Raw genomic sequence first — 22,194 nt, 5'->3', positions numbered from 1 at the left:
CAAGCATGCATAGCTTGTAACTCATTGCTCTCACTTCCAATTAAAGGAATGATGTTGAGGGTTCCAGCGGATTGGGACATGTAAGTGGTTTCGTCCCATCTCTGGTCTCCCGTCCGATGTCCGGCCTGCGGCTGCTCCCGCTCCCGCTCCCGCTCCCGCTCCGTAGCCTAGCGCGGCCCCGTTTCGGCGGCAGAATCGGTGCCTGGAACGCTTGCGCGCAAACGCGCACGGCGACCTCTGGCGTAGGCCAGCAAGCTGCGCCGTCGATCTAGACAGTTCTTTCTCTTGCACTGGACGGCATTTAAGTACTCTTCGTCAGCTGCTCGGCTCAGGAACCATTTCTTACGAGGATCATCACCTGCCCAAGACGGATGGTCGGGTTTTAGGTAATTCATACAGACTCACACCTGCCCGACTGCATAATCATTACCCTATAGCGCCGCTTTTGTATCACATCTACCGCCCACCACGATCGAGCAAAGTGGTCATTCCTTCTGTCGAGACTAGCTTGAGCCGCTGATAACCTCTGGCTAGACCGGACTTGCATCGTTTGGGTATAAAGGAGGCGCCGCTGTCGTTTTAGACTCAACGGTTTGTCTTGGTGGAAGCGAAACCACCCTTGACGCAACCAACCAAAAACCTCGAAAATGGGATCAGTTTCCAAACACACACAAAGGCCGTGGATCGAGACACCATGTGTCTACTCAGCCCCCTTATCTCGGGTTGCCGGCTGGTCAGTATGATTGACCCCCTTCCAATGTGGGACCTGCTCTGATCGGTCTCGACAGCAACATCTACCTCAAGCTTGAGAACTTGCAGCCATCAGGCTCCTTCAAGTCCCGAGGGATCGGGAATCTCATGGTGAGGGCCGTCGAGTCGACCAAGTCCCCCTCTACGTCGGCGGAGGATGTCCACTTCTACTCTTCCTCGGGGGGCAACGCCGGCCTGGCATGCGCGACGGCCGCCGCGACCCTCGGCCGGCCGGCAACGGTCATCGTGCCCATGAGCACCTCGCAGCTCATGATCGGCAAGCTGCGCGAGCTGGGCGCCGACGTGGTGCAGGTCGGCGAGAACTGGGCGGCGGCGGACAGGCACCTCCGCGGGGTCGCCATCCCCGAGTTCGAGAGGTCCCACCCGGGCTCGAGGGCCGTGTACGTGCCGCCCTTTGACCACCCGCACGTCTGGGACGGCAACGCGACCCTGGTCGACGAGCTCAGGGCGCAGATGTCCGAGGCCCCTGACGAGCAGAAACAGATCGACGCCATCGTCTGCAACGTCGGCGGCGGCGGCCTGATGTGCGGCGTCATGCAGGGGGTACAGAAGCTCAAGGACTCTGGCTACGGGGGCCCCAAGGTCCTGGCCGTGGAGACGGAGGGTGGTGATAGTCTCAACGCCAGCGTCAGGGCGGGGGAGCTGGTCACACTCCCTGGTATTACTACTATTGCGACTTCTCTCGGGGCCCCGAGGGTCGCCGAGCAGGCGTTTGCTTGGGTTGAAAAGGCAGGAGGCGACTTGATTAGTGTAGTCGTCACGGACAAGGACGCGGTTGATGCAATGGTCAAGTTTTTGGACCACGCGAGGATACTGGTGGAAAGTGCATGCAGCGCAACGATTGCTACAGTGGTAAGTGTATACAAACACAATGTTTCGCTTTGCTAGGACATGTCGAACCTGGCTCCCACCACTTTGTTGGTCGGCAGTTGGTCGAACCGTTTACTGACCATTTTACAGTACAAGGGCGACCTCAGGAAGTATCTTGGAGAGGGTCTTTCAGACGAGGGGTGGGCTCAGAAGAACATTGTCGTCGTTGTTTGCGGTGGCTCCAACATCAACTTGGAGATGCTGGAGAAGTACAGGAAGCAATTTGGTGTATAATACGGAACGCAGATGAAGGTCTTGTCCGTTCTTTCGTCCAGGAATCCTTGTTGTCATCTAAACAGACGACGGCTTGGTAAATGCTGCGACTACGAGGGTTCAACGGCTTGTTAGAGGCGCGAGGACATAGACAGAGGGTGAAAGAGTCATAAATGAAGTGAGCGTGCGCAGACAGGCCATGCAACACCAGAGCATCCGGAGGCAGGTCTCACCGTTACAGCTCATCCTACATTAGAGTATCCCGCATATCCATTTGCAGAGGCATAATATCTTTTGACGTTCCAAATATCGGTTCATGGGCAGATGGCTGGAATTCTGCGAGCTGCAAGCTCCCAATTGACTGGGGCATATTTGTAGGGATGGTGATCTGGGATATGCTCATGATGAAAGGCAGAAGCCTCCCCTCGAGCCGAAATTGGCACACATAAACACAGCAACCATGCGCTACCTCGTGGTAGGCTTCCCTCCGCAGCGCGGCAGCGGCTCGGCCAGCTGGTACGAAACCCCTTGGCATCAACCCCATGCCGTATGCAGATCGGGACCAGTACCTCACCGTCTTGCAAGCTGACCACCAAGTGTAGTTATGTCTCGACCCTGGTCCGGGACCTCTGCCAGCGGGAATGAATCCAAAGAGGCCGAGCTCCCTCGCACGTCAACTGGAGGCTGAATCAAGTGAGGCCTCAGTGATAATTTATGATTTCCTGACCAACCCAGCCTCAGTTGGCCGGACGCTTATATCCAACCACCCGGTACCCCTCCGGAGGCGTGGCCAGGCGCTCAAGGTCGTGCAGCACCAGCTCCACCTCCCCGAAGTAGCTGAGGCCGCCCTCCTGCTCGAAGCCCAGGCTCTTGAAGAGGGCGATGCTGCGCGCGTTGGTCGCCTTGATCTTGACCATGAGGTACTTGAGGTACAGCTGCACGGCGGGCTGGTACTGCCGCAGGATCGCCAGGCGGTTGGACCAGATGTAGTGCAAGAACGTCGACACCGCGGCCCTGCCCAGGCCCCTGCCGCGGTCCTCGTGGGACGCGATCATGACGTCGATCTCCCCGACGCAGTTGAGGTTCTCGACGTAGGGCAGATCCGTCCCCAGCTCCTCGGCCTCGTCGAGCCAGGGGTAGACGAAGAAGTTGATGTCGCCGATCATCTTGTCGGGGCTGTCGACGTCGCCTGCCTGGACGGCTGCGTCGGGCTCGTCGCTGATGGCGGCTGGCTTGCAGAGGATGAAGGTGAGCTTGTCGTGGGACTCGCGCCATGACTGCTGGTTCTCATACTCCTCCTCTATAGTCAACGGCTCCGACGCCGTTGCCTCTTGGATCTCCGGGCTTTTCATCCAGGTGTTGTAGCGGTCCACATGGTGGCGTTCGTAGGGAACGAGCAGCACGCGGTCCTGCTTTGAGATAGCTGCCCCTCATTTGTCAGTGAACAATTTTTTTCCCAAGTGTACAGGGACGTGTTACGTGTTATTTACCGATGTTCTCATTTATTCTCATGGTGATTTGTGAGGTGGAAAGTGTAACGAAAGGCAGGGTTGAGAGGCGAAAATTCCATCGTGCAGTGTATTACGGGCAATGGTCCCTTCCAGGCTTCCACTTTGGCCCGGTCGGCCCCGGCAACAAGCAGACCACTGGCTGTGTCCACCCGTCCGTGACATCCAAGGGCCTAAACCTTTCATATACACCTCCTCATACACGTACTAGTACAAATTTCTATGGGATACAACTAGTACACTTAATCTCCCCACCAAGATGACTTCCGGAAGGTTTAATTTTCAACATCGAGCGGAGGGAACAGGCTCTCCTGAGCAGTCCTGCCAGGGTCCTTCATGGGCTCCCCGTACTCGGAATCTTTTCCAAAGCCGCAAAAATCGAACGTCCTGTTCTCGTGCGGCACCCCGAGGGTGTCCAGCATATTCCTTGCCTTTTGAGGCATGTATGGCTGCAGGAGGATACCCATGTTGCGGATGGTCTCGGCCATGATGTAGATTGTCTGCCCAATCAATGCCTTCCCGTCCATTTGTTCTTCAGGGCTCTTTTCTTTCAGTTCTCTTGCAATCGTCCACGGGGCCATTTCCGTAAAGAATCTGTTGGTCTGTTGCGCTTGTCAGTCCAACTAGATCTACGGTAGCAATAAGATGCGAGCATGACTGAACTCACCGTGAATCCGACTTCAATGAGGGCCATGAGCGCCCGCCTGGGGTTCGGAGTCTCCATCAATTCGTCCATCTCGCTGTAGAGAGACTCGACTCTGGCCTTCTGAGCCTCAAACACCGCCTTGTACTGTTCGCCCACCTTGGACTGGTGCAGAGAGGCTGTCAATATCGGTGCAGCTTGCACGCTCTCCCTCACATTCCAAGCCTTGCCTCGCGTGACCCGGCTCAGCAGGTTGCCGAAAGTGCCAGCCAGAATCTTCTTGTACCTCTGTACGATGATCTCGTTGTCGTAGTTTGCGTCGTTCTCAAACCCGCCGTCGAGCACCATGAATAGTCTCATGGTATCGACGCCCCACCGGTCGATGGCATAGTAAGGGTTGACGACATTCCCCAGGGACTTGGACATCTTCCTGCCATTCATTGTCCAATGAGCATGGGTCAGGAGCTTCTTTGGTGGGCTCAGTCCAACCGCCATCAGCAGCGCAGGCCAGTAAACGCCATGGAACCGGACTATGTCCTTCCCTATAACGTGCACATCGGCCGGCCAGCCACCCATGGTCTCCTGGCCTGGTTGCCAGTTTGGAAAGCGAGCCTTGGTCAAGTAGTTGATGAGTGCATCCACCCAGACGTAGATGGTCTGGGTATCGTCACCCGGCACGCGGATGCCCCAGTCCAAGCGACTGGAGGGTCGAGATATTGACAAGTCCTCCAGGTTGTTCTGGACCCATTGCACAACCTCCCGCATTCGAGAGCTAGGCGTGATGAAGTCGGGGTTCTGCTTGTAGAACTCGAGAAGTTGGTCCTTCAAAGCGGACATTCGGAAGTGGTAGTTCTTCTCCTCGGTCCATTCCACAGAGTTCCCGCTCTCGATCGACGCGTAAGACACCTCGCCCGTCAACGGGTCGACCTTCCTGTCGAGCATGGACTCGGGATAGAAGGTCTCGTCGCTCACACAGTACCAGCCTTCGTGCTTTGACTCATAAATCATGCCCTTCTCCTGGAGCAGGAACCAAAAGTGCCGGACAGCCTCCTTATGATCCTCATCCGTTGTCCGGATGAAGAAGTTGTTTGCGAGGTTCGCCCTGGCTGCCAACTGCTTGAACTTCTCGGCCTGGATGTCACACCACTCCTTGGGCGGAGTATCGTGGTTTTCCGCGGCCTGCTGGACCTTCATGCCATGCTCGTCCGTGCCCGTGAGAAGGATTGATTTCCGGCCCTTCAACTTTTGCCATCTCTTCAGCACATCGGCCAGGATCATGGTATACAAGTGACCAATATGTGGCGATGCATTGACGTAGAAGATTGGCGTCGTCACATAGTATGGTTTTGATTCGGTCTGGCCCACCGAGCCCGTAGTCTCCGTTGCAGTCTCCGATGTAGTCTCCGCTGCAGGCTGTGTTGCAGACTCGGTGGCATACGCGCGAGCTCTCGATGGCCTGAGAAGCCCATTGTGACGACAGGAAGAGCAAACCCAGGCAGGCCGCCGCAGAGAGGCCGAGTGGAGACTCCTGAGCCTACCAGCCGAACGTAGGAATATTCGGTCCATCTGTGGTCATTGTATTCCTGCCAAATACGAAATCGGTGGCACTTCAAACGGGAGGCAAAACTGCCAGTGAGTGAGTGTGAGAGCAACACACCACCGAAGGTGAAAGTGATGGGCAGAGCTTAATCGATAAGCAAAGTGCCAATCTAAGTGGCCGATAACTGTAGGGACTAAGAGAGGGCCATTATTAGCTGCCGTCAAAAAGCGATCGCTCACAATGCGCCGCACTGTCCACCCGCAGGCACGTAAATAGTTGACTTAACCCACTTCACATCGCCCGCGACATCTTGCCCTCCTCACAATTTGCCCGAGTACCTGGCCAAACAGGCAGCCCAAGAAACAACAAACTTGGCAAATCTACCAATCTACACCTCCAAGAAACCCAACTCGGTCGTCGCTCTTTGTCCCTCGACCTCGGGCCCAGCCCATTCCGTCATGTCGTTCCCAACCCAGGAAACCGAGGTCAAGGTCTCCAGCAACGGGGCAGACAGCTTCGTGAGCTGGTACTACCAGGACCTGAACGACGCCCGCTTGCTCACGCCCTACTACGTCAACTCGTCGTCCAAGTACACCGACGCGGGCATCACCGCCGACGTCACCATCAACGGCGCCCACCTGACCGACCCCTCCGAGTACGAGGTCCTGCTGGACCAGCAGCGCCGCAGCGCCGCCGCAGCAGCAGCCGGCGCCACCACCAACGGCGAGCACCACCACAACAACAAGAACAGCAACAACCACAAGGTGCGCTACGACGTCACGAGCTACGACACCCAGGTGCTCAACAACGACTACGGCCTCGGGTGCCCGGAGCACATCCTCAAGCAGGGGCCCGACCGGCACGGCGGACGCGTCTCGATGCTGGTGACGGTCACGGGCACCCTGAAGCTGCTCGGCGGCGGGCCCGGGTCCGAGACCCAGACGCAGCACGTGCGGTTCCACGAGGTGTTCGTGCTCGTGCCCAACTGGGACGTCGTCGGCCGGCGCAACCCGCCGCGCAACGCAAAGAAGTTCCTCATCTCCTCGCAGAACTACAGGACGCTGTAGAGCGGCGCCGAGTTCGAGCCTGGAGAGGGACAAACCGATGAAGAAGATGAATACTACAGCCGGCGGCACGGGGGCAGGCACGCGCCGCCGCGACGGTCTGAGAGACAGAGGAGAGGCAGGGACCGCGGCTACGGCTACGGCTACGGCTACGGCTACGGCTACGGCTATGGCTACGGTCATGATAACCACTACGATCCCTACCGGTACGGCCGCCTGCCTGGGGGTGTCTTCCCGCTTGAGTCCCGGCGCAGCTCTGGCAACGAGCGAATGCGCGATTGGCACTGGGGCTAAATGCCAGTCTCTCCTGCCACGCGAGGCACTTCGACGACACTGTGGGCTGCATGGACGTTCTCAACAGGGATGGTGTGCGTCAGGATGTCTAGAGACAAAGGAAGCCGGGAAACCTACACCCCAGAAGGAGAAAGGAATCAGGACGACGCAGCCACCAACCCAGAAAATAGGAATGTTCTCCCTTCGCGACAGGAATTTTGGAACCGCATCAGATTCAGCATGAATTGCGAGCTGGTCAACAGAGCTAGCGCTACGACGGCGTTCTGTCGGGGTCGGACGGTGATGGTAGGAGTCAATGGGCTACAGAGGAGGATACCGAGCCGTAGACTGCTTCCTTCTGGGACGATGAACATTAAGGCGGTCTGAGCAACAACCTTTAGCCATGGCAAGGCACCAGAATTTACGGGCGGCGGTGGCTACTGTTCGGCATTCAACGGGAATACATCAGTTGCCACATTTGAGCACAGGAAATAGGTCAAAAACCTTCATCAGTTGATAAAAAACACTGCACTCAATGCAGACTCCGTGATATGAAATTTGATTTTGCCCCCAATATTTCGCCAATTTTCATAATTCCTTGAAGACAAGTTGACGGTGACATTGATGTTGACTAGGTAGTCCTTTCATCATGATCCCGTACAACCTAGCGCGAACGCCCCTCGAATGCTCGACTTGATCCGAACATGATATCCCAGTGTACCTAAATCTCAGCACGCCCGCCTAGCTGCTCTTCAGAGACGCTCTCTTCCACTCCCAGTATCCCAGCCTTATGCGGTCCCACTTCTCACCCAGGCGCCTGAGGCACAGGTCCGCCTGGTCAACCTGCCCCTTCTCGGCGTAGATGTCCGCCAGCAGCTCCAGGGCGTGCGAGCTGGTCACCTTCTCGCTGCCCTCGACGCCGACGTGGCCGACGAAGCGCTCCGCGAGGCCCTGCAGGTCCCCCACCTTGCGGCCGCCCTTGGCCAGCACGCCGCGGAGGTAGTTCCAGGGGCTCTGGTTCTGCGGCGCCAGGAGGATCTTGTCCTCGGCGTACCTGACCTCGCGGTCTATGATGTCCGCGGGGACCCTGGGGTCGTGCTCCGTCGAGAGGCTGTCGGGCGTGGCGTTCGCGGGGTCGGTGAAGACGATGAAGAAGCGGTGCGACCAGGCCGAGTTGTTGCGCACGTCCTCGTCGATCAGCGCCTCGGTGGCCCTGAGCTCTGCCTCCCCGAATAGCCCCAGCTTGGGGACGAGGTACTGCCTGTATGACCAGACGTGGTAGTTCTTGGTGTCCTCGGCCAGGATCTGCGTGAGGAATTCCTCCTCGGACTTGGCCAGCTTGGCCTTCTCGTCCGCATCCGACTCGATCGACGGGTAGTAGTGGTCCATGAGGAGCCTCCTGTGGTGCCAGATCTGATAGTTCTTCAGGTTCTCCATGGAGACCTGGTTGAGCCATTCGATCTCGTCTGAAATGGGGATCTGCAGGCCCTGCACTATCGAGAAGCGGTACAGCCAGACGGTATAGTGGGCTGGATTCATGGAGATGATGTGCTCCGTTAGTCGCAGGCAGCGAGGGGAGTATTCCTTTTTGGCCATAACAGCCCGAAGATAGGAGATTGCTGAAAGCTGTTAGCGTTTCATGCACAATATTTTACAAGAGAGGCGGTCGAACCTTCGGCATATTCCTCAGGGTATGCAATAGCCGCCAAAGCACCTTCGGGCTCCTCGATGGGCATAGGAACGACATCGTCCCATGCGGGATCCGTCCCGTACTCCCCCGTGCGCTCGCCGTACAGTTCCATCCTGAGCCTAGCGATCTCCTTCCTCCGTAGTTTCTCTTCCTCGACCTCGTCTACCGTCACAGAGACTGCCTCGTTCGTCTTGGGATCGAGCCAGCCGGCCTTCGCACGTTCCTTCTTCTCCAAGAAGAGGCTGTGCTGTATTTCCAAGGCGGACAGCTGCAAAGCCCTCTCGCTTCTCCTGTCGAGCTGCTCGGGGGTCGAGTGCCCCAGGTCTGCGCCGAACCTGTCCCTGCCCCAGATGAAATCCGGCTGGCCGCTCGAGTCTGTTCCGCTGCTGTTCTGAGCAGCAGGAGCTCCACCAGCACCAGTGGGACGGACCGGCCTGACTGATCTCAGCGGGAGCCCACCAGCTTCATTCACGCACTTCCAAACGTCTCGTTGGGCCTTGTTGTTTATACGCTTGAGGAGGGCAGGTGTGCGGGCGAAATATGCGTTGGCCCAGAGGGTCCGGTCGGAGGGGGAGAGGCCGCTGGGACCCCGGGCGGCAAGACTGGGGGCGTATGGATGACCTTGGTTGTATATATGAGAGCTCCGGTCGTAGATAGTCTTAAAAGGCTCGTTGTCCACGGGTGTTGCTACAGCGAGGAGGAGGAGGAGTTGTTAGCAAGACGGGGCTGATAAGAGGCCTTGTGGGATGGGACTGAGGGTGATCTGAGCCATACGCAGGACAGACAGATGGCAGTGGGGACGGCAATCTTCCTACATTCTTGCTCCTTTTGTTTTGGCTGTGCCTTTGATTTGGGCGGCATGTTTGCTCCTGGGAGAGGGTGGTCGTGCGGATTACGGCTCGTCACTGCAACTGTCCCAGGTTGTCTGCAAGCAGAGCTCCCCCACAGCCCACCATGCCAAGCAGCCTGGCAGCTCCCTTCAGCAGCAGGTGCCCGAAATGCGGGGCAGGACCTTGAGTGATGGCACTTTTGATCAAACAATATCAAGGGACAATCCCACGCACAATGCCAGCATTCCGTCAAGCCTCTTTAGTTTCCGCCCCTCGGCCTTTTGGAATATGCCATGCGAATGTTTAGTGCAGCTCATGTCTTAGTTTGTCGGCTCGACAGGCCTAGCTTGGGGCTTGGCTGTTCTACGCGGCACCGAGTACGGAGTACAGACCGTGGCCTGTAAGCTTGGGCCGGCGTCACAAATTATTAGGCCGGGTAGCAGACTGTACACTAAATAGGTGCACGCCGGTGCCCATAAGCTCTCTCACCATCGACAAGCGAGAGGGCACTTTGCAGACTCGGCGACAACGGCAAGCTGCCCAACCGGAAATGTCCCGAATCAGGCAGTGTCCGCTGAGTTTGGCCCCCAGCTGGGGGTCACGAGACTGGTAAGCTGACAGGATCATGATGTCTTGAAGAGTACATGAACCGCCATTGGGGATTTTTGATCTGTGTGTGTGTTTGTGTGCCAATGGCCCCTGCTTTCGAAATATAATTCGTGCAGCCGGGCTGTGTATTGTGTACAGCAGTGTGGTCTCACCAAGACGACGATGCCCTTATGGGAAATATTACATAGACTGTCTAGTTGGCTGGCATACCGGCTGGTGCCAAGAGATTCTCCCCGGTTCCCCCAAATGGAAATGTTCTAGTGTGCTTAATACTAAGGTACTTAATACTTATAGCTAAGTGGTCCCTGCATTGGGGTGCATGGCTAGCCAGCTCTATCGAGGTACTTAGTACATACGATCCTTGCCGATTCTGGTCATTTTACCACTGGTTGGTACCACCGCAGCAATGCATGCGGTTGAGGTTTGCTGCACGACGGCAAAAATTTCAGAAATTACTACATAGTAGTTCTGCATGTAAGGTAAAGTCGCCGAGTCGTCGAGCCGTCGAGCGACGAGGCTGAGACGGTGAGCAGCGTAGGATCCAGGGGCCAATGAAAGCAACGGAGAAGACGATGACAGCCCCTGTTGCTATCATTTATTACCTAGTGTCCTTCTGTGGGCTACCCAGGTACGGAGTACTTGCTGTGCCACGTTCCTCCCAACAAAGGCAAACCCCGAGTAAGTGAGTGGGTAATTGCCCAATTTATGTTTCCGACATGTAAGCTACAGCCAGACCGGGGCTGTCTGTCATCGACTCATCGAGCCCACCACCATGGCTTGAATCGAGAAGGCAGGATATCCCTCCGTCACCTCGTCTGTCTGCCCGTCTGTCTGCCCGTCTGTCCGTCTTCTGATGTTTGATCTCGTCCGATCACTCTCCGAACCCCTTCTCTCTCTGAATTGCCCTTTTCGAACTACGGTCCGGACTTCCCCCAGCCTTGACAACCAACATAGATAGCTTGTCGCTTCGACCCACGATCCAGGATCCAGGACCCCGACTCGGCTCTGGGCCCTTGCGATACCCACCAAACAACACCGCGCTCTCCGCTATCTTCTAGATCCACCTCCACGTCGGCCGTGTCCACCAACACGTCCCGATCGCTCAAGAACTCCCTACCGCCCCAAGGTCTTGCTCAATCGCACACAAGCTGTGTTGTGCGAGCTTGACGCTACATCAGCTTGCAGCCATGGCGCACGTCAACGGCAACGGCACCGCCAACGGCCACGCCGCCAATGGCGTGGAACACCCTTACACGAATGGCAAGTCGGCGCATCTTAGGAAGGCCTCTCGCAAGCTCTCGAGCCCAATGATGCCTGCCTTCATGGTCTCTGCCCCGGGCAAGGTCATTGTCTTTGGCGAACATGCCGTCGTCCACGGGAAGGTGAGAGCGCCCCATCGCTGAGCTGCGCTGCCTGTTAATGCGCCGCGGCGCTCAGTGTCACCCGCTGACCCATCTTGTTCTAACAGGCGGCCATTGCTGCGGCGACTTCTCTCCGCTCATATCTCCTGGTCACCACGCTGTCGAAATCAAGACGGACCGTCTCCCTGATCTTCCCCGACGTCGACATGTCGCACACGTGGGACATCGACCAACTGCCGTGGGCGACCTTCTCGCACCCGTCCAAGAAGAAGAATTACTACGACCTCGTCACCAGCCTCGACCCCGATCTGATCGCTGCGGTCCAGCCTCACTTAGACGATATATCCCCTGACCAGCCCGAGGCCGTGCGCAAGATACACCGAAACTCAGCACTTGCATTCCTGTATATATTCCTTTCCCTGGGCAACCAGTCGTTCCCGGGCTGTTCATACACACTACGATCTACAATCCCAATCGGCGCCGGCCTCGGCAGCAGTGGCTCAATCGCAGTCTGTCTCGCCGCCGCTCTGCTCCTACAATTACGAGCCCTTTCAGGCCCACACCCCGACCAGCCTGAAGAGGAGGCCAGGCTGCAGGTGGAGAGGATCAACAGGTGGGCATTCGTCGGCGAGATGGCCATACACGGGAACCCGTCCGGCGTGGACAACACGGTCTCCACGCAAGGCAAGGCCGTGGTGTTCCAGCGGACGGACTACAGCAAGGCGCCCGAGGTGCGGCCCCTGTGGGACTTCCCAGAGCTGCCGCTGCTGCTGGTAAATACCAAACAGTCGCGGTCCACGGCGAACGAGGTCGCCAAGGTCGCCAAGCTCAAGGACTCGCACCCCAAGCTCGTCGGCGGCATCCTCGACACCATCGACAAGATCACCAAGACGGCGGAGGGCCTGATAGAGGAGGACGGCTTCGAGAGCAAGGACATGGAGAGCCTGCGCAGGCTGGGCGAGCTGATGACCGTCAACCACGGGCAGCTGCTCTCGCTCGGCGTCTCACATCCCAGGCTGGAGCGGATACGCGCCCTGGTCGACCACGAGGAAATCGGCTGGACAAAACTCACAGGGGCCGGAGGTGGCGGCTGCTCAATCACCCTCCTGCGGCCTGACGTCCCGCCGGAGAAGCTCGCGCGCCTGGACGAGCAGCTGGAAGAGGAGGGGTACGAGAAGTTCGAGACGACGCTGGGCTGTGACGGCGTTGGCGTCCTCTATCCCGCGGTCATCAAGAACGGGATGGACGAGGACGAGGACGGCGGCATGGAGATTGACCTGGACCTCTTCCTCAATGTCGAGGGCAACGAGGGGGTCGAAAAGCTGGTTGGGGTCCACGGGGGTGCGGGTGAGAGGGAAGGCTGGAAGTTCTGGAGGGTAGAGTCGCATTAGGATGGATGTGCGTGGCTGGAAGATGTAAACGCCCCAGTCACATGGAAACTTCAGAGGTCACAAATGTGCCTGGAGACGATTTTTTGATTCATCTCAAGAATCCGGTTGAGCGACTGGGCCGATCACCCGTTATTTTTGTCCCGGCTCCTATCTTAGCTGTTCACTTAATGACGGTATAATAATCTTACTGAACGAGAAAATGAGCAAGCGGACAGAATTGGAAGACATGACTTGATCCAAAATGCTGAAGACGGCCGTTTTATGGGCCTCGGACCTGCCGCGCGTTCCCGTCATGTCTGGACGATCAAGATCTTGACTGAACCTATCTAGGAAAGAAGGAAAACAATCATAATCTGCCAGGAATTTTCCTTGGTCAGTTGCTGGCTGCTGGGCAATCTTACAAATGGCGAAGGATTAGCTGTGTTCACAGTTCTTAAGCAACGTAAACTTTAGTACTTTGGTGTATCTTAATATTATCAACTCAGTCTCCTGTATACCCTACTAAGACACGGCACTGACCTGAGACCAGCTACATCCTATTGATAAAGAACAAACCGCTATGATATGCATTGGGTATAACTCTCTTATGCGCCTCGAGTGAAGCCCAAAAGCATTGGATGGGTAGCCCCTCATCCCAGACAAACCCAAGCTTTTACTCACTTGATGTTACGGCCAATCCTCATGGCACTCACTCACAAGTCTATCTCTGCTAAATGATCCGGTGCTGCCAGTGAAAAAAGAAAACGTCCAACTGTTACTTTCTATTATGAGCAACTGATTAGCCCAAGGGAATTTTGCTCACAACCCGTCACTTCATGGTTGCGGAATGGAAAGACTCCGGACCACATAAGGTGTGGTTTGGGAATAGCATTTCGCGCATGTATGCATGCTGTGTCCCAAGGTTGGTCAAAAGGGCAAAATATCAGCCAATCCAGCTGGACGACTTGTTATATGGCGGCAAGGATACGAATTTTGTACCTAGTCTCTTCTTCTTTTCTACAGTGTATTGGTATCAGTGATCAATGTATGCATCAGAGATGGTATCCGTGCTGGTGGTGGTGGTGGTGGTGGTGGTGTACGTCTGATCGAAGAAGTCTACGGGCCCAGCCAGCCCCTATTACGAGTATTCTGGGCATTGCTGTATGAAGATGCAGTTCACCTTTACAGCTACGTTACGCTCTTCTCCCGCGGTGGATTCGGTCCTGGCTAGTTCAACCGCTCCGACACTGGTTCAACGGACTGTGTTGTGAGGGCCTTAATGAACTGCGGATGGTGCGGGGCGGACTCCATGTCCTAAACGGCGCGGCCCTGTCGTTGACAACATTCAATATCGTCTTCATGGTAGTCAGGCGAGGATGCCCCGTCATGGCAACGAGACCAGATGGCTCTCCTAGGCTGTTGCGCAAGACTCCAAGGTCGAAAGAACACGAAGAGTATACGAAAGGAAGACTCCAAGTAGATCTCGTCACCAGACTGGTGGATGGCCAATGTCTGGGAGACAGGCAGAGCTTCCTGGCATATCGTGCTCTGTCGGTAACGCGGGCCCCGTTCCAATGTTCGTCGACGATATCGGGCTTCGGTAGGTGTCGTTGCGAGGCTGGTTGGTTAATATGTCCAGGTGCGTCCACCTGCCATGCCAGCACACAGTGGCGTCTCAATGCTGGGCCAGTGGGGACGGAGAAGAGGTTACTTCGGACAAGCCTCCAATGTGTGTGGCTTTGGTGAGCTTCAATTTGCAAGGTATCCCTAGACGCCCAGTAATGAATCCCTTTCGTCCAGACCCGGACGAGATGGCCCTTGATTCCTTGTTTCAGACGCCATCGACCTTTTTGCTTCCTCAAAACCCTCCGCTCAATCAAGTCGTTCCCAGACCTAGACTGCTGACTTATGCAGCCTTGACCTTCTTCTCACGCTTGGTAACCTCCTTGATCTGCAGGTCTGTTATCCGGATGTGTTAGTCTTCTGCTGTCTCTCTCTCTCTCTCTCGCGACCTCGCGTGTGTGGTGGTGGTGGGAGAGTCGTACTTGGGGGCAGCGACTGCTTGAGCTTCTCGGCCTTCTCGGCGTCCTTCAGCGAGAGGGTGTACAGGTGCTTAGAGCATCGGACCTTGAACTTGATCAGAGAGGTCTTCTTGTTCTTCTTGATCCGGGCGGCTGGAGGTTCGAAATTGGTTAGATAAACATTCGTTCCCCAGTTGCTCAAAATTGTTTCGTCGGTTGCGATCGTAACATACAGGAGGCATCCTTCCGCCTGCAGACCTCGATGAACTGTAATTGCCGTTTGTTAGCCAAATTTGACACCAAAAAAAATCCGTAATGGGTCATCAATTCGCACCTTCTTGATGTCGCTGATCTCCTGGGCCATTTTGACTGATTTTCTGACAGTTGATACTGGGAGGGCTGTCCGGGATTGAGAGTTGTCGTCGCGGTCTGAGGGATGAGTTGAGCAGAGTGGAATTTTCCAAAATGTGTGCGGGAAGGTGGACAGGGGTGCTGGCCTGCACAATCAACAGGTGGGAGGGGTGGTCGACGGGCGATACCTGGGTACAAGAGCAACGCTAACCGGTTTCGGTCGAGAGAGTCTGGGCCCGCAGACGCAGGAGCGAGTGGAACTCAGTGTGGCTGACGTGGCGCAGTCCCGAAACTGGAGAGGCCTCGTCACCTCTACACCTCTCTGCGGCTGTTTTCACGGCGATCCTGCCATTCACTTATATGTTGTCCAGTTTCAAGGTTGTGACTAAAGGATGAGTACAGGTGTTCTTTGTAAAGTTTAATTATCCTTCAGTCGACTTGGTCCATAGAATCATCCCTATAAATCAGAAGCCTTCTGCGCTGCGCGGCAACCCCTCCTTTATCACTTACACGCCTAAGCGATACCTTCCAATCGACTCGGTAAACATCTACTTACTCACCACAATCAAGTGATACCTCTTGAGACATATTCTCATTCATCGAAATGCCTACTCCACTTGATAATGCGATGAAGTCCAAGGTCGGTTCATTTTGCCCTACTCTAGAAGACCCCCATACCTAGGTATCATCATCAGCTGACAATTTCCCAGAACATGGTCTTGGGTGAGTCAACTCGGGCCCGATAAATACATCACTTTATACATAAATGCTGTGAAATTCTCGAATGGCACTGACATGTAACATCTATGTAGCCTTCACGGGGCTGATCACAGCTGTTGGAGTCTGGTCGATCTGGGGCGGTGACATGTTCCCAGCCCAGGAGGATCCCAAGGGAGAACCCGAGACTTGGACAAGAGAAGAGATGAGGAGATGGTTGGCTGCAGTATGTGTGGTGCCCGTACCACTCGCGCAGATTTGTTGGCTGGCCGACTGACTGCGTACAGCGAGATCTCCACCCGCAAGACAGCGACACAAGGGAGCAGCTACTTGAGAGGGTCAGAGCCAATCTTCGCATCCCACGGAGGACGAATCCTTGAGCACAAGAGTCACATCGAGAGAAGCAAACAGGACTGAAGTATCACCATGGGACACATTGGTCTTGGCGCTGACAGGCAGATGTGGAATCAACACGTTGCCATCCGGGTCTTGGGGAAGCGATTGACTCTGCTCTTCGTTTGGACACCCACTGGTCGTGAAGCTATCCGGGTCTCTGGCCTGCCTACATGCGCCACCGGATGCATCCAATGCGTTATATGACTTCACCATTGTGGATATTAGGAACAGAGCATGGCGGTTCTTGGAACGGTGACCACTGCTCGTAACCTTGGATTTGCCATCGTGGATTGTGGCAATCGTACACGCTCGGGAGCGTGCAGTTGTAGAATTGGTACCTGGGTATCCATAGCTCATTTGTCTTTTGATCATTGCACTCAGTGCCCACGTACAAGGTTACAGAAATGCAGCTTAGCAAGTTTTGATCTGAAAATCTGACTGGGAGTATCATGGCTCTAGAGCTGAGAAACAAGGTGTGTTCCATCACGGTGTCTCCAGTGATGGAGTCTAATCTGCTGGGTTTGAAAGGGCTGGTTGCTGGGAAGGAGGCACCCTGGGCCTCGGCATTCGACGTGAAGTTGGCCGGTCTCGCCAAGCATACCTCCGCGTCGCGTCGCCTACCCTGCCTGCACTTTTAGCTGCACTGATATGTGCCCCTCAATTCGGCGCGTCTGGCAGTCAATTCAACCACTTACCTCATTGCCTGTGTTCTTTTCCAAATGTCGTGTGTGTCGTTACACTCTCGTCTCGTTTCCTTTTTGAACTGTTCTGCAACAACCAGGAAAAATCCTAATCTACCGACTCGTTGAGACCGCAAGTCAGCAAGCCTGATTTCATTAACACCCGCGGGATGGCCTCCCTTTCCCCAGAGCTGTGGCACATGATTGCCAGCCATCTCAGCATACACGATGCTACACAACTCCGACTCGTCAGCAGGTACTTTGCGGATCTCGCAGGGCAGTACATCATTCCGGAAATCTCATTTCACATGCACCAAGACGACTTTACGCGTCTCAGGGAAATTTCGCGCAGTGGCGTCCTTGCACCAAGCGTCAGGTCGCTGACTTACTTCACGACCTTGTACAAAACTCCAGTGGGGACGTTTAGGGAGTTCAAACGATACCACAAGGAGGAAATCTGGATGAAGAAGCTTAGTAATTGGCGCACGCCCGCCATTGAGGAGGTTAAGCCTGCTGATGAGTCAACATTGTTGTCCGAGTATGAGAAATATAAACACCTCGTCGACGTGCAAGATCAGATCAGATTCGACAAAGCCGATCTCGCGTGCCTCAAAGATGCCCTCGCCAAATTCACGGGCCTAAGGCATGCTACCATGTCATCTGGTAACCAGTTCCTCAGCAGGCCCGCCCGTCAAACGCGATCGCCGTTCAGGGGTCCCGTTGAACTACCCATCGGATGGCCAAGACCAGAGGGTGTCGCTCAGCTCGAGGTCTTGCTTGAAGCATTGGCACATAACAATATCAAGCTCGACAGCCTGCGTGCGGGCACTCTCGAATGGGTATTCTTCGACAAGCCCCAGGCAGAGCTTGAACGCCTGTTCCGGCCAGCGTTCGACGCGGTGCACGTTGAGTTCGAAATTGCGCTGGCCCTAGACGACAATCTGCATGACTGGGACGAAAACGGTGCGGAGTGCCGGGAATTCATGGAAGAGGGCAGGTTGAGGGATATCCTGTTACGCATGAAGAGGCTTGAGGTGCTGCGCGTCGGATTCCTATGCGACCAGGACCTGCCGGACGAGAAGCCAGCCATGCTGAAGGATATCATGAGCCCAGGTCATCACTGGCCACACCTGCAACGACTCGAGCTGTCAAGCATCGAGGCTGACAGGCACAGTCTGATGAAACTCCTGATCCTACACAAAGACACGCTTCGATTTCTTTGTCTACAGGACGTTCATCTAGGTGCAACGTCGTGGAAGAAGCTACTACCAGAAATACGCAACCAGTTATATCTGGAGGACGCGTGTATCTGTGGTAGTTTGGTGGGCCAAGCGGAAGACATGCCCGACCAGAGTCTGCGTGAAGGCTGGGAGTTGAGCGTGCCTGGAATCTGGCAAAACGACATGAGGGCATCTATCAATTGTTACTGTCAAAAGGGGGGCGAGAATTACCCGGATGAGCTCCCGCTCGAGGACGAGATTGTGGAAAAGCACTTCAATCAATACGTCAGACACACTGTCAAAAAGACTCAAGCTGAAGAGTGGGAAGAACAGCATCGTGTTGACGAGGAGCTGCGCGGCGAGTGGCGTGAGGCTGGGCTGATACCGTGCAGAGGCAACGAGGACAGCGAGGACAGCGAGGACGGCGAGGGCAGCGAGGGCAGCGAGGACAGCGAGGACAGCGAGCCAGACTGGATTAGCTACGATACAGATGATTCGAATGCTGATCTGTGGGATGAGCTTAATTATAATGTGGATCCAGAGGAAGTACGCAGATGGGGTCATATACCTGGTGCGCTTGACGAATTTCGTCTGGTTCAGAATAGCGAGGAGGATAGCGAGGAGGACAGCGAGGAGGACAGCGAGGAGGACAGCGAGGAGGACATCGAGGAGCTCGATGATGAATTGGCCGCAGTGGAGAGTTCGTCAGAAGGTGACGACGAAGGCGATGGTGAAGGCGATGGTGGCTTTCAGGGCATAACTATTTTCTACTAAGATTAGGAATCGTGATCTACCAGCTGTTACTACATAGTAGCTCTTGACATCTGGACTTGCTGGATTCAAGGCCCACTGCGGGAGTACCTCTGTGTGCGCTTCGATGTTGCGGTCGAAGGTACCAAGGTACATGTTGCAATACCCGTTCGGCCAAATGAAACAGCCCGAGCCGCACGGGGCACTCTGGGCCCTTGCCAAGACCCAACCAAGCCTTGCCAGAGCACTCAGTCAGCGTAACACCCGAGGAACAGCTTGTCCTCGCAACCGGCCTAGGCAAACAAGCCGTACTTCTCTGTTCTGTCGCAACCCTTTTCTTTCTCTTCCCTTTCATACACAGACTCTAAGCAGCCGCCTTCCGGTTCCTGGGATGTGGTCGTGATTCCAACTCCTTTCCAATTCTTCGACCCTTTGCGACAACTGCGCAGAGTGCTTTGCGATGGATTTCCTACAAGTAGGACACGCCTGCGGCCCCTGCAACTGTACTTATACGAGATGCTAACGTTGCTTCCACCGCAGCGCCTGGCCAGGTTTCTGGACAGGCCTCTCTTCCCCTGGAAGAAGCTCATCATCGGCTTTTCGGTTGCGCAATACCTCTTTGAGGGTTTCCTCTCGCTTCGTCAATACCAGGTCTTGAAGAAGACCAAGCCGCCAAAGGTTCTGGAACAGGAGATATCGCAGGAGACATATGACAAGAGCCAGGCATACGGGCGCGCGAAAGCCAAGTTTCAATTCGTCAACGGCATCTGGGGCCAGGTCACGAACATCGCCTTCATCCACTTCGACGTCCTCCCCAAGATCTGGTCATGGACTGGTGACCTCCTCCTTCGCTTTGCCCCCGCCCGGTTCTCTGGTGAAATAACCCACTCGATCGCGTTCGTCTTGGCCTTTACCATCATCCACCAGCTCTTGTCCCTGCCAGCCTCGGTCTACAACACGTTCGTCTTGGAAGAGAAGTTCGGGTTCAACAAGCAGACTCCTCAGCTCTTTGTCACCGACCTGATCAAGTCGCTGGGTCTGACTTTCGTCCTGACGCCTCCCATCCTGGCTGCTTTCCTCGCTATCATCCAGAAGACGGGCGACCAGTTCTTCTACTACCTGTGGATGTTCGGTGCCGGATTGCAGGTTGTCATGATCACCATCTGGCCCATTGTCATTATGCCCCTCTTCAACAAGCTCACCCCTCTGGAACCTGGTAAACTGAAGACCGGAGTCGAGGCCCTTGCTGCCAAGCTCAAGTTCCCTCTCGACGAGCTCTACGTGATCGATGGGAGCAAGCGCAGCGCCCACAGCAACGCCTATTTCTTTGGAATGCCTTGGAAGAAGCACATTGTCATCTATGATACCCTGATCGAGAAGAGCGAAACCCAAGAGGTTGTGGCTGTCCTTGCGCACGAATTGGGCCACTGGAGTCTGGGTCACACCACTAGGTTGTTCGGAATCTCTCAGGTAAGACCTAGGAGGTATCCGTTGACGTGGAATTCGAGCTGACAGACATAGTTCCACTTCTTCTACATCTTCTCACTGTTCTCCGTGTTCATCAACAACCAGTCTCTGTACGCCGACTTTGGATTCCACGCCGTAAAGCCCATTATTGTTGGGTTCATCCTCTTCTCCGATGTCCTAGCCCCAATGGACGTTTTCATCAAGCTGGGCATGAACATCCTGAGCCGCCGCTACGAGTTCCAGGCCGATGCTTTCGCGTGCGATCTTGGGTACTCTGCGGACCTTGCCAAGTCCCTCATCAAGCTCCAGATCCAGAACCTCAGCACTATGGATGCCGACCCGATGTTCGCTAGCTACCACTTCTCACACCCCATTCTGTCTGAGAGGCTGAAGGCTCTCAACTGGCAACCAACCACCAAGGTTGGGGATGCTGATGAGAAGGACGGTGTTGCCAAGGCTACGGGAAGAGATGAGCTGTAGGAGTGACGATGTAGGTTAGGCAGCATTGAATACAAGAGTATGAGAGGTATTCAATAGATACTACACTGTCTGAAAGTTGACAGTTATTGTGCCGGATCCGTCTGGCCCGAGTCACAAGGCTTTTCGTTATAGCTACTTCCATCACTTACCCTGACAGAAGATGCAGGTAACTGAGAATTCATAGTATACCCATCTAGATTGACTTTGAATTATTGCTGTATAAATGTACTTGACAAGCATGACATCTTGCTACGGCAGACACCAGTAAGCTACCTAGGTAGGCAGGCCTGCACTCATTCGGGGCCTGCTAAAGGAGCTTCTGTCCCGTCGGGGTTAGGGTAGATTTCGATTGACAGCAATTTTGGCTCGGAGCACCACCGGTGCAGTAAACCAGTAATAAACCATCCGGCGGCAGACAACAGACAACTTCCCAAAAGGCCCCGCGGACGAGTCTTGGGCCACGTCGCGTGACAACAACCACTGCCCCGACCAGCAGTCCCCTGAGATACCCACCCATTGGAGCTCTGTGAACAATGTCGCGGCTCTTCGCCCAGTCCGCGCTCCGCGCAGCCGTCCGAGATGTCGCAAGACAACCAGCCCTGACGAGGTCCGGCCCAACTCCCCCAGTGACCGATTGATTGTCCACACGCACCCCAGCGAAGGAATCCCCCCACCCGAACTGACAACAGACCACGACACAGGTCCTTCTCCTCCCTCCCGGCCCTGCGCCCAGGCATCTCAGCCGCCCCCCAGCCCAGCATCTTCGCGAGGAGGCCGGGCGCCATCCCCACCTTCTTCACACCCACCACCACAACAACAACGGCAGCAGACGGGACGGTGGCGGATGTCGTGCCCCGGACGGCGATCACGGCGCACCCTGCCCTCGCGGGCGCGTGCTCGCAGGTCCGGTGCGGGCCCCGCCGGTACATGAACATGAACCGGCCGTCGCGGCTGATCCGCATGCGCAGGCACGGGTTCCTGAGCCGCATACGCACCAAGACGGGGCGCAAGATGCTGCAGAGGCGCAAGACCAAGGGCCGGACCCAGCTGAGTGCCTGAGTTGGTCCATGGCGGGTGAAGATGGGTGCCCCCCAGGAGTGGGCAGGGCAGGGCAGGGCGCCCGCTGTGTCTGGTCCGGGTGCCTTGGGCTCATGCTGCGGTTCTTCTGTGGCGCCTGCCCTAGGCAGAGAAAAGAAAGGCTAGATCTTGAGAGAGAGAACACGGGCAGAGGATGGGTGGGAAGAGGAAGAGTGTGCCCGAGAGAGAGCTCGTCTGTCGATGTTCTCCGGACGCCTCTGCGGGTGCGGTACTGCGTCTGCGGCTCTTGGCTTCTTGAGAGCGCTCGGCACGATTGAGCATGGCATAAGCTC

General features: G+C 55.6%; 9 protein-coding genes across 9 annotated transcripts; 5 read left to right on the top strand and 4 right to left on the bottom strand.

Annotated features, from left to right (window-relative positions):
• Positions 1-647: 647 nt before the first annotated feature.
• Positions 648-1,875, top strand: KVR01_011358 (uncharacterized protein; the record flags this gene model as incomplete). Its single annotated transcript, XM_044787067.1, has 3 exons — positions 648-733; positions 789-1,623; positions 1,732-1,875. The coding sequence occupies 3 exons, from the start codon at positions 648-650 to the stop codon at positions 1,873-1,875; spliced, it is 1,065 nt and encodes a 354-aa protein (XP_044639733.1).
• Positions 1,876-2,591: 716 nt separating this feature from the next.
• On the bottom strand, positions 2,592-3,366 carry KVR01_011427 (uncharacterized protein; the record flags this gene model as incomplete). Its single annotated transcript, XM_044793944.1, has 2 exons — positions 2,592-3,277; positions 3,345-3,366. 2 exons carry the CDS (start codon positions 3,364-3,366, stop codon positions 2,592-2,594), a joined length of 708 nt encoding a protein of 235 aa, XP_044639802.1.
• Positions 3,367-3,637: 271 nt separating this feature from the next.
• On the bottom strand, positions 3,638-5,571 carry KVR01_011484 (methionine--tRNA ligase MSM1; the record flags this gene model as incomplete). Its single annotated transcript, XM_044785230.1, has 2 exons — positions 3,638-3,964; positions 4,030-5,571. 2 exons carry the CDS (start codon positions 5,569-5,571, stop codon positions 3,638-3,640), a joined length of 1,869 nt encoding a protein of 622 aa, XP_044639859.1.
• A 249-nt stretch (positions 5,572-5,820) lies between these two features.
• KVR01_011166 (bifunctional protein farnesyltransferase/protein geranylgeranyltransferase) lies at positions 5,821-9,847 on the bottom strand. The gene is made up of 3 exons (XM_044792958.1): positions 9,388-9,847; positions 8,555-9,259; positions 5,821-8,501 (listed from the first exon to the last, which is right to left on the bottom strand). Exons 1-3 carry the CDS (start codon positions 9,431-9,433, stop codon positions 7,624-7,626), a joined length of 1,629 nt encoding a protein of 542 aa, XP_044639541.1. The 5' UTR covers positions 9,434-9,847; the 3' UTR covers positions 5,821-7,623.
• Positions 6,004-6,903, top strand: KVR01_011285 (uncharacterized protein; the record flags this gene model as incomplete). The annotated part of the gene is made up of 2 exons (XM_044794182.1): positions 6,004-6,608; positions 6,672-6,903. 2 exons carry the CDS (start codon positions 6,004-6,006, stop codon positions 6,901-6,903), a joined length of 837 nt encoding a protein of 278 aa, XP_044639660.1.
• Positions 9,848-10,666: 819 nt separating the features above from the next.
• Positions 10,667-13,196, top strand: KVR01_011451 (mevalonate kinase). The gene is made up of 2 exons (XM_044782494.1): positions 10,667-11,393; positions 11,480-13,196. The coding sequence occupies exons 1-2, from the start codon at positions 11,199-11,201 to the stop codon at positions 12,761-12,763; spliced, it is 1,479 nt and encodes a 492-aa protein (XP_044639826.1). The 5' UTR covers positions 10,667-11,198; the 3' UTR covers positions 12,764-13,196.
• A 537-nt stretch (positions 13,197-13,733) lies between these two features.
• On the bottom strand, positions 13,734-15,293 carry KVR01_011214 (ribosomal 60S subunit protein L38). The gene is made up of 4 exons (XM_044787845.1): positions 15,098-15,293; positions 14,997-15,030; positions 14,788-14,916; positions 13,734-14,701 (listed from the first exon to the last, which is right to left on the bottom strand). The coding sequence occupies exons 1-4, from the start codon at positions 15,125-15,127 to the stop codon at positions 14,649-14,651; spliced, it is 246 nt and encodes an 81-aa protein (XP_044639589.1). The 5' UTR covers positions 15,128-15,293; the 3' UTR covers positions 13,734-14,648.
• A 1,784-nt stretch (positions 15,294-17,077) lies between these two features.
• KVR01_011181 (uncharacterized protein) lies at positions 17,078-18,901 on the top strand (the record flags this gene model as incomplete). The annotated part of the gene is made up of 2 exons (XM_044785141.1): positions 17,078-18,673; positions 18,728-18,901. 2 exons carry the CDS (start codon positions 17,078-17,080, stop codon positions 18,899-18,901), a joined length of 1,770 nt encoding a protein of 589 aa, XP_044639556.1.
• Positions 18,902-19,159: 258 nt separating this feature from the next.
• KVR01_011223 (zinc metalloprotease) lies at positions 19,160-21,093 on the top strand. The gene is made up of 3 exons (XM_044788423.1): positions 19,160-19,352; positions 19,418-20,347; positions 20,399-21,093. The coding sequence occupies exons 1-3, from the start codon at positions 19,338-19,340 to the stop codon at positions 20,822-20,824; spliced, it is 1,371 nt and encodes a 456-aa protein (XP_044639598.1). The 5' UTR covers positions 19,160-19,337; the 3' UTR covers positions 20,825-21,093.
• The last annotated feature ends 1,101 nt before the right edge of the window (positions 21,094-22,194 follow it).

Source organism: Diaporthe batatas (genome assembly GCF_019321695.1).
Source record: "Diaporthe batatas strain CRI 302-4 chromosome Unknown Contig00015, whole genome shotgun sequence".
In the NCBI taxonomy this organism is placed as follows: Eukaryota; Fungi; Ascomycota; class Sordariomycetes; order Diaporthales; family Diaporthaceae; genus Diaporthe; species Diaporthe batatas.
Note: the sequence above shows the minus strand (reverse complement) of the source record. Positions and strands in the feature narration are given on the sequence as shown.

Excerpts from the sequence above, each read along its gene's own strand:
- KVR01_011166 (XM_044792958.1), bottom strand. The coding sequence starts at position 9,433 with ATGCCGCCCAAATCAAAGGCACAGCCAAAACAAAAGGAGCAAGAAT. Across the intron at positions 9,260-9,387 it reads AAAACAAAAGGAGCAAGAAT|CAACACCCGTGGACAACGAG; the intron begins GTAGGAAGATTG and ends TCCTCGCTGTAG. Across the intron at positions 8,502-8,554 it reads CCCTGAGGAATATGCCGAAG|CAATCTCCTATCTTCGGGCT; the intron begins GTTCGACCGCCT and ends AACAGCTTTCAG.
- KVR01_011451 (XM_044782494.1), top strand. The coding sequence starts at position 11,199 with ATGGCGCACGTCAACGGCAACGGCACCGCCAACGGCCACGCCGCCAAT. Across the intron at positions 11,394-11,479 it reads ATGCCGTCGTCCACGGGAAG|GCGGCCATTGCTGCGGCGAC; the intron begins GTGAGAGCGCCC and ends TTGTTCTAACAG.
- KVR01_011214 (XM_044787845.1), bottom strand. The coding sequence starts at position 15,127 with ATGGCCCAGGAGATCAGCGACATCAAGAAG. Across the intron at positions 15,031-15,097 it reads AGATCAGCGACATCAAGAAG|TTCATCGAGGTCTGCAGGCG; the intron begins GTGCGAATTGAT and ends CGGCAATTACAG. Across the intron at positions 14,702-14,787 it reads CAAGCAGTCGCTGCCCCCAA|ACCTGCAGATCAAGGAGGTT; the intron begins GTACGACTCTCC and ends TCCGGATAACAG.
- KVR01_011223 (XM_044788423.1), top strand. Across the intron at positions 20,348-20,398 it reads GGTTGTTCGGAATCTCTCAG|TTCCACTTCTTCTACATCTT; the intron begins GTAAGACCTAGG and ends TGACAGACATAG.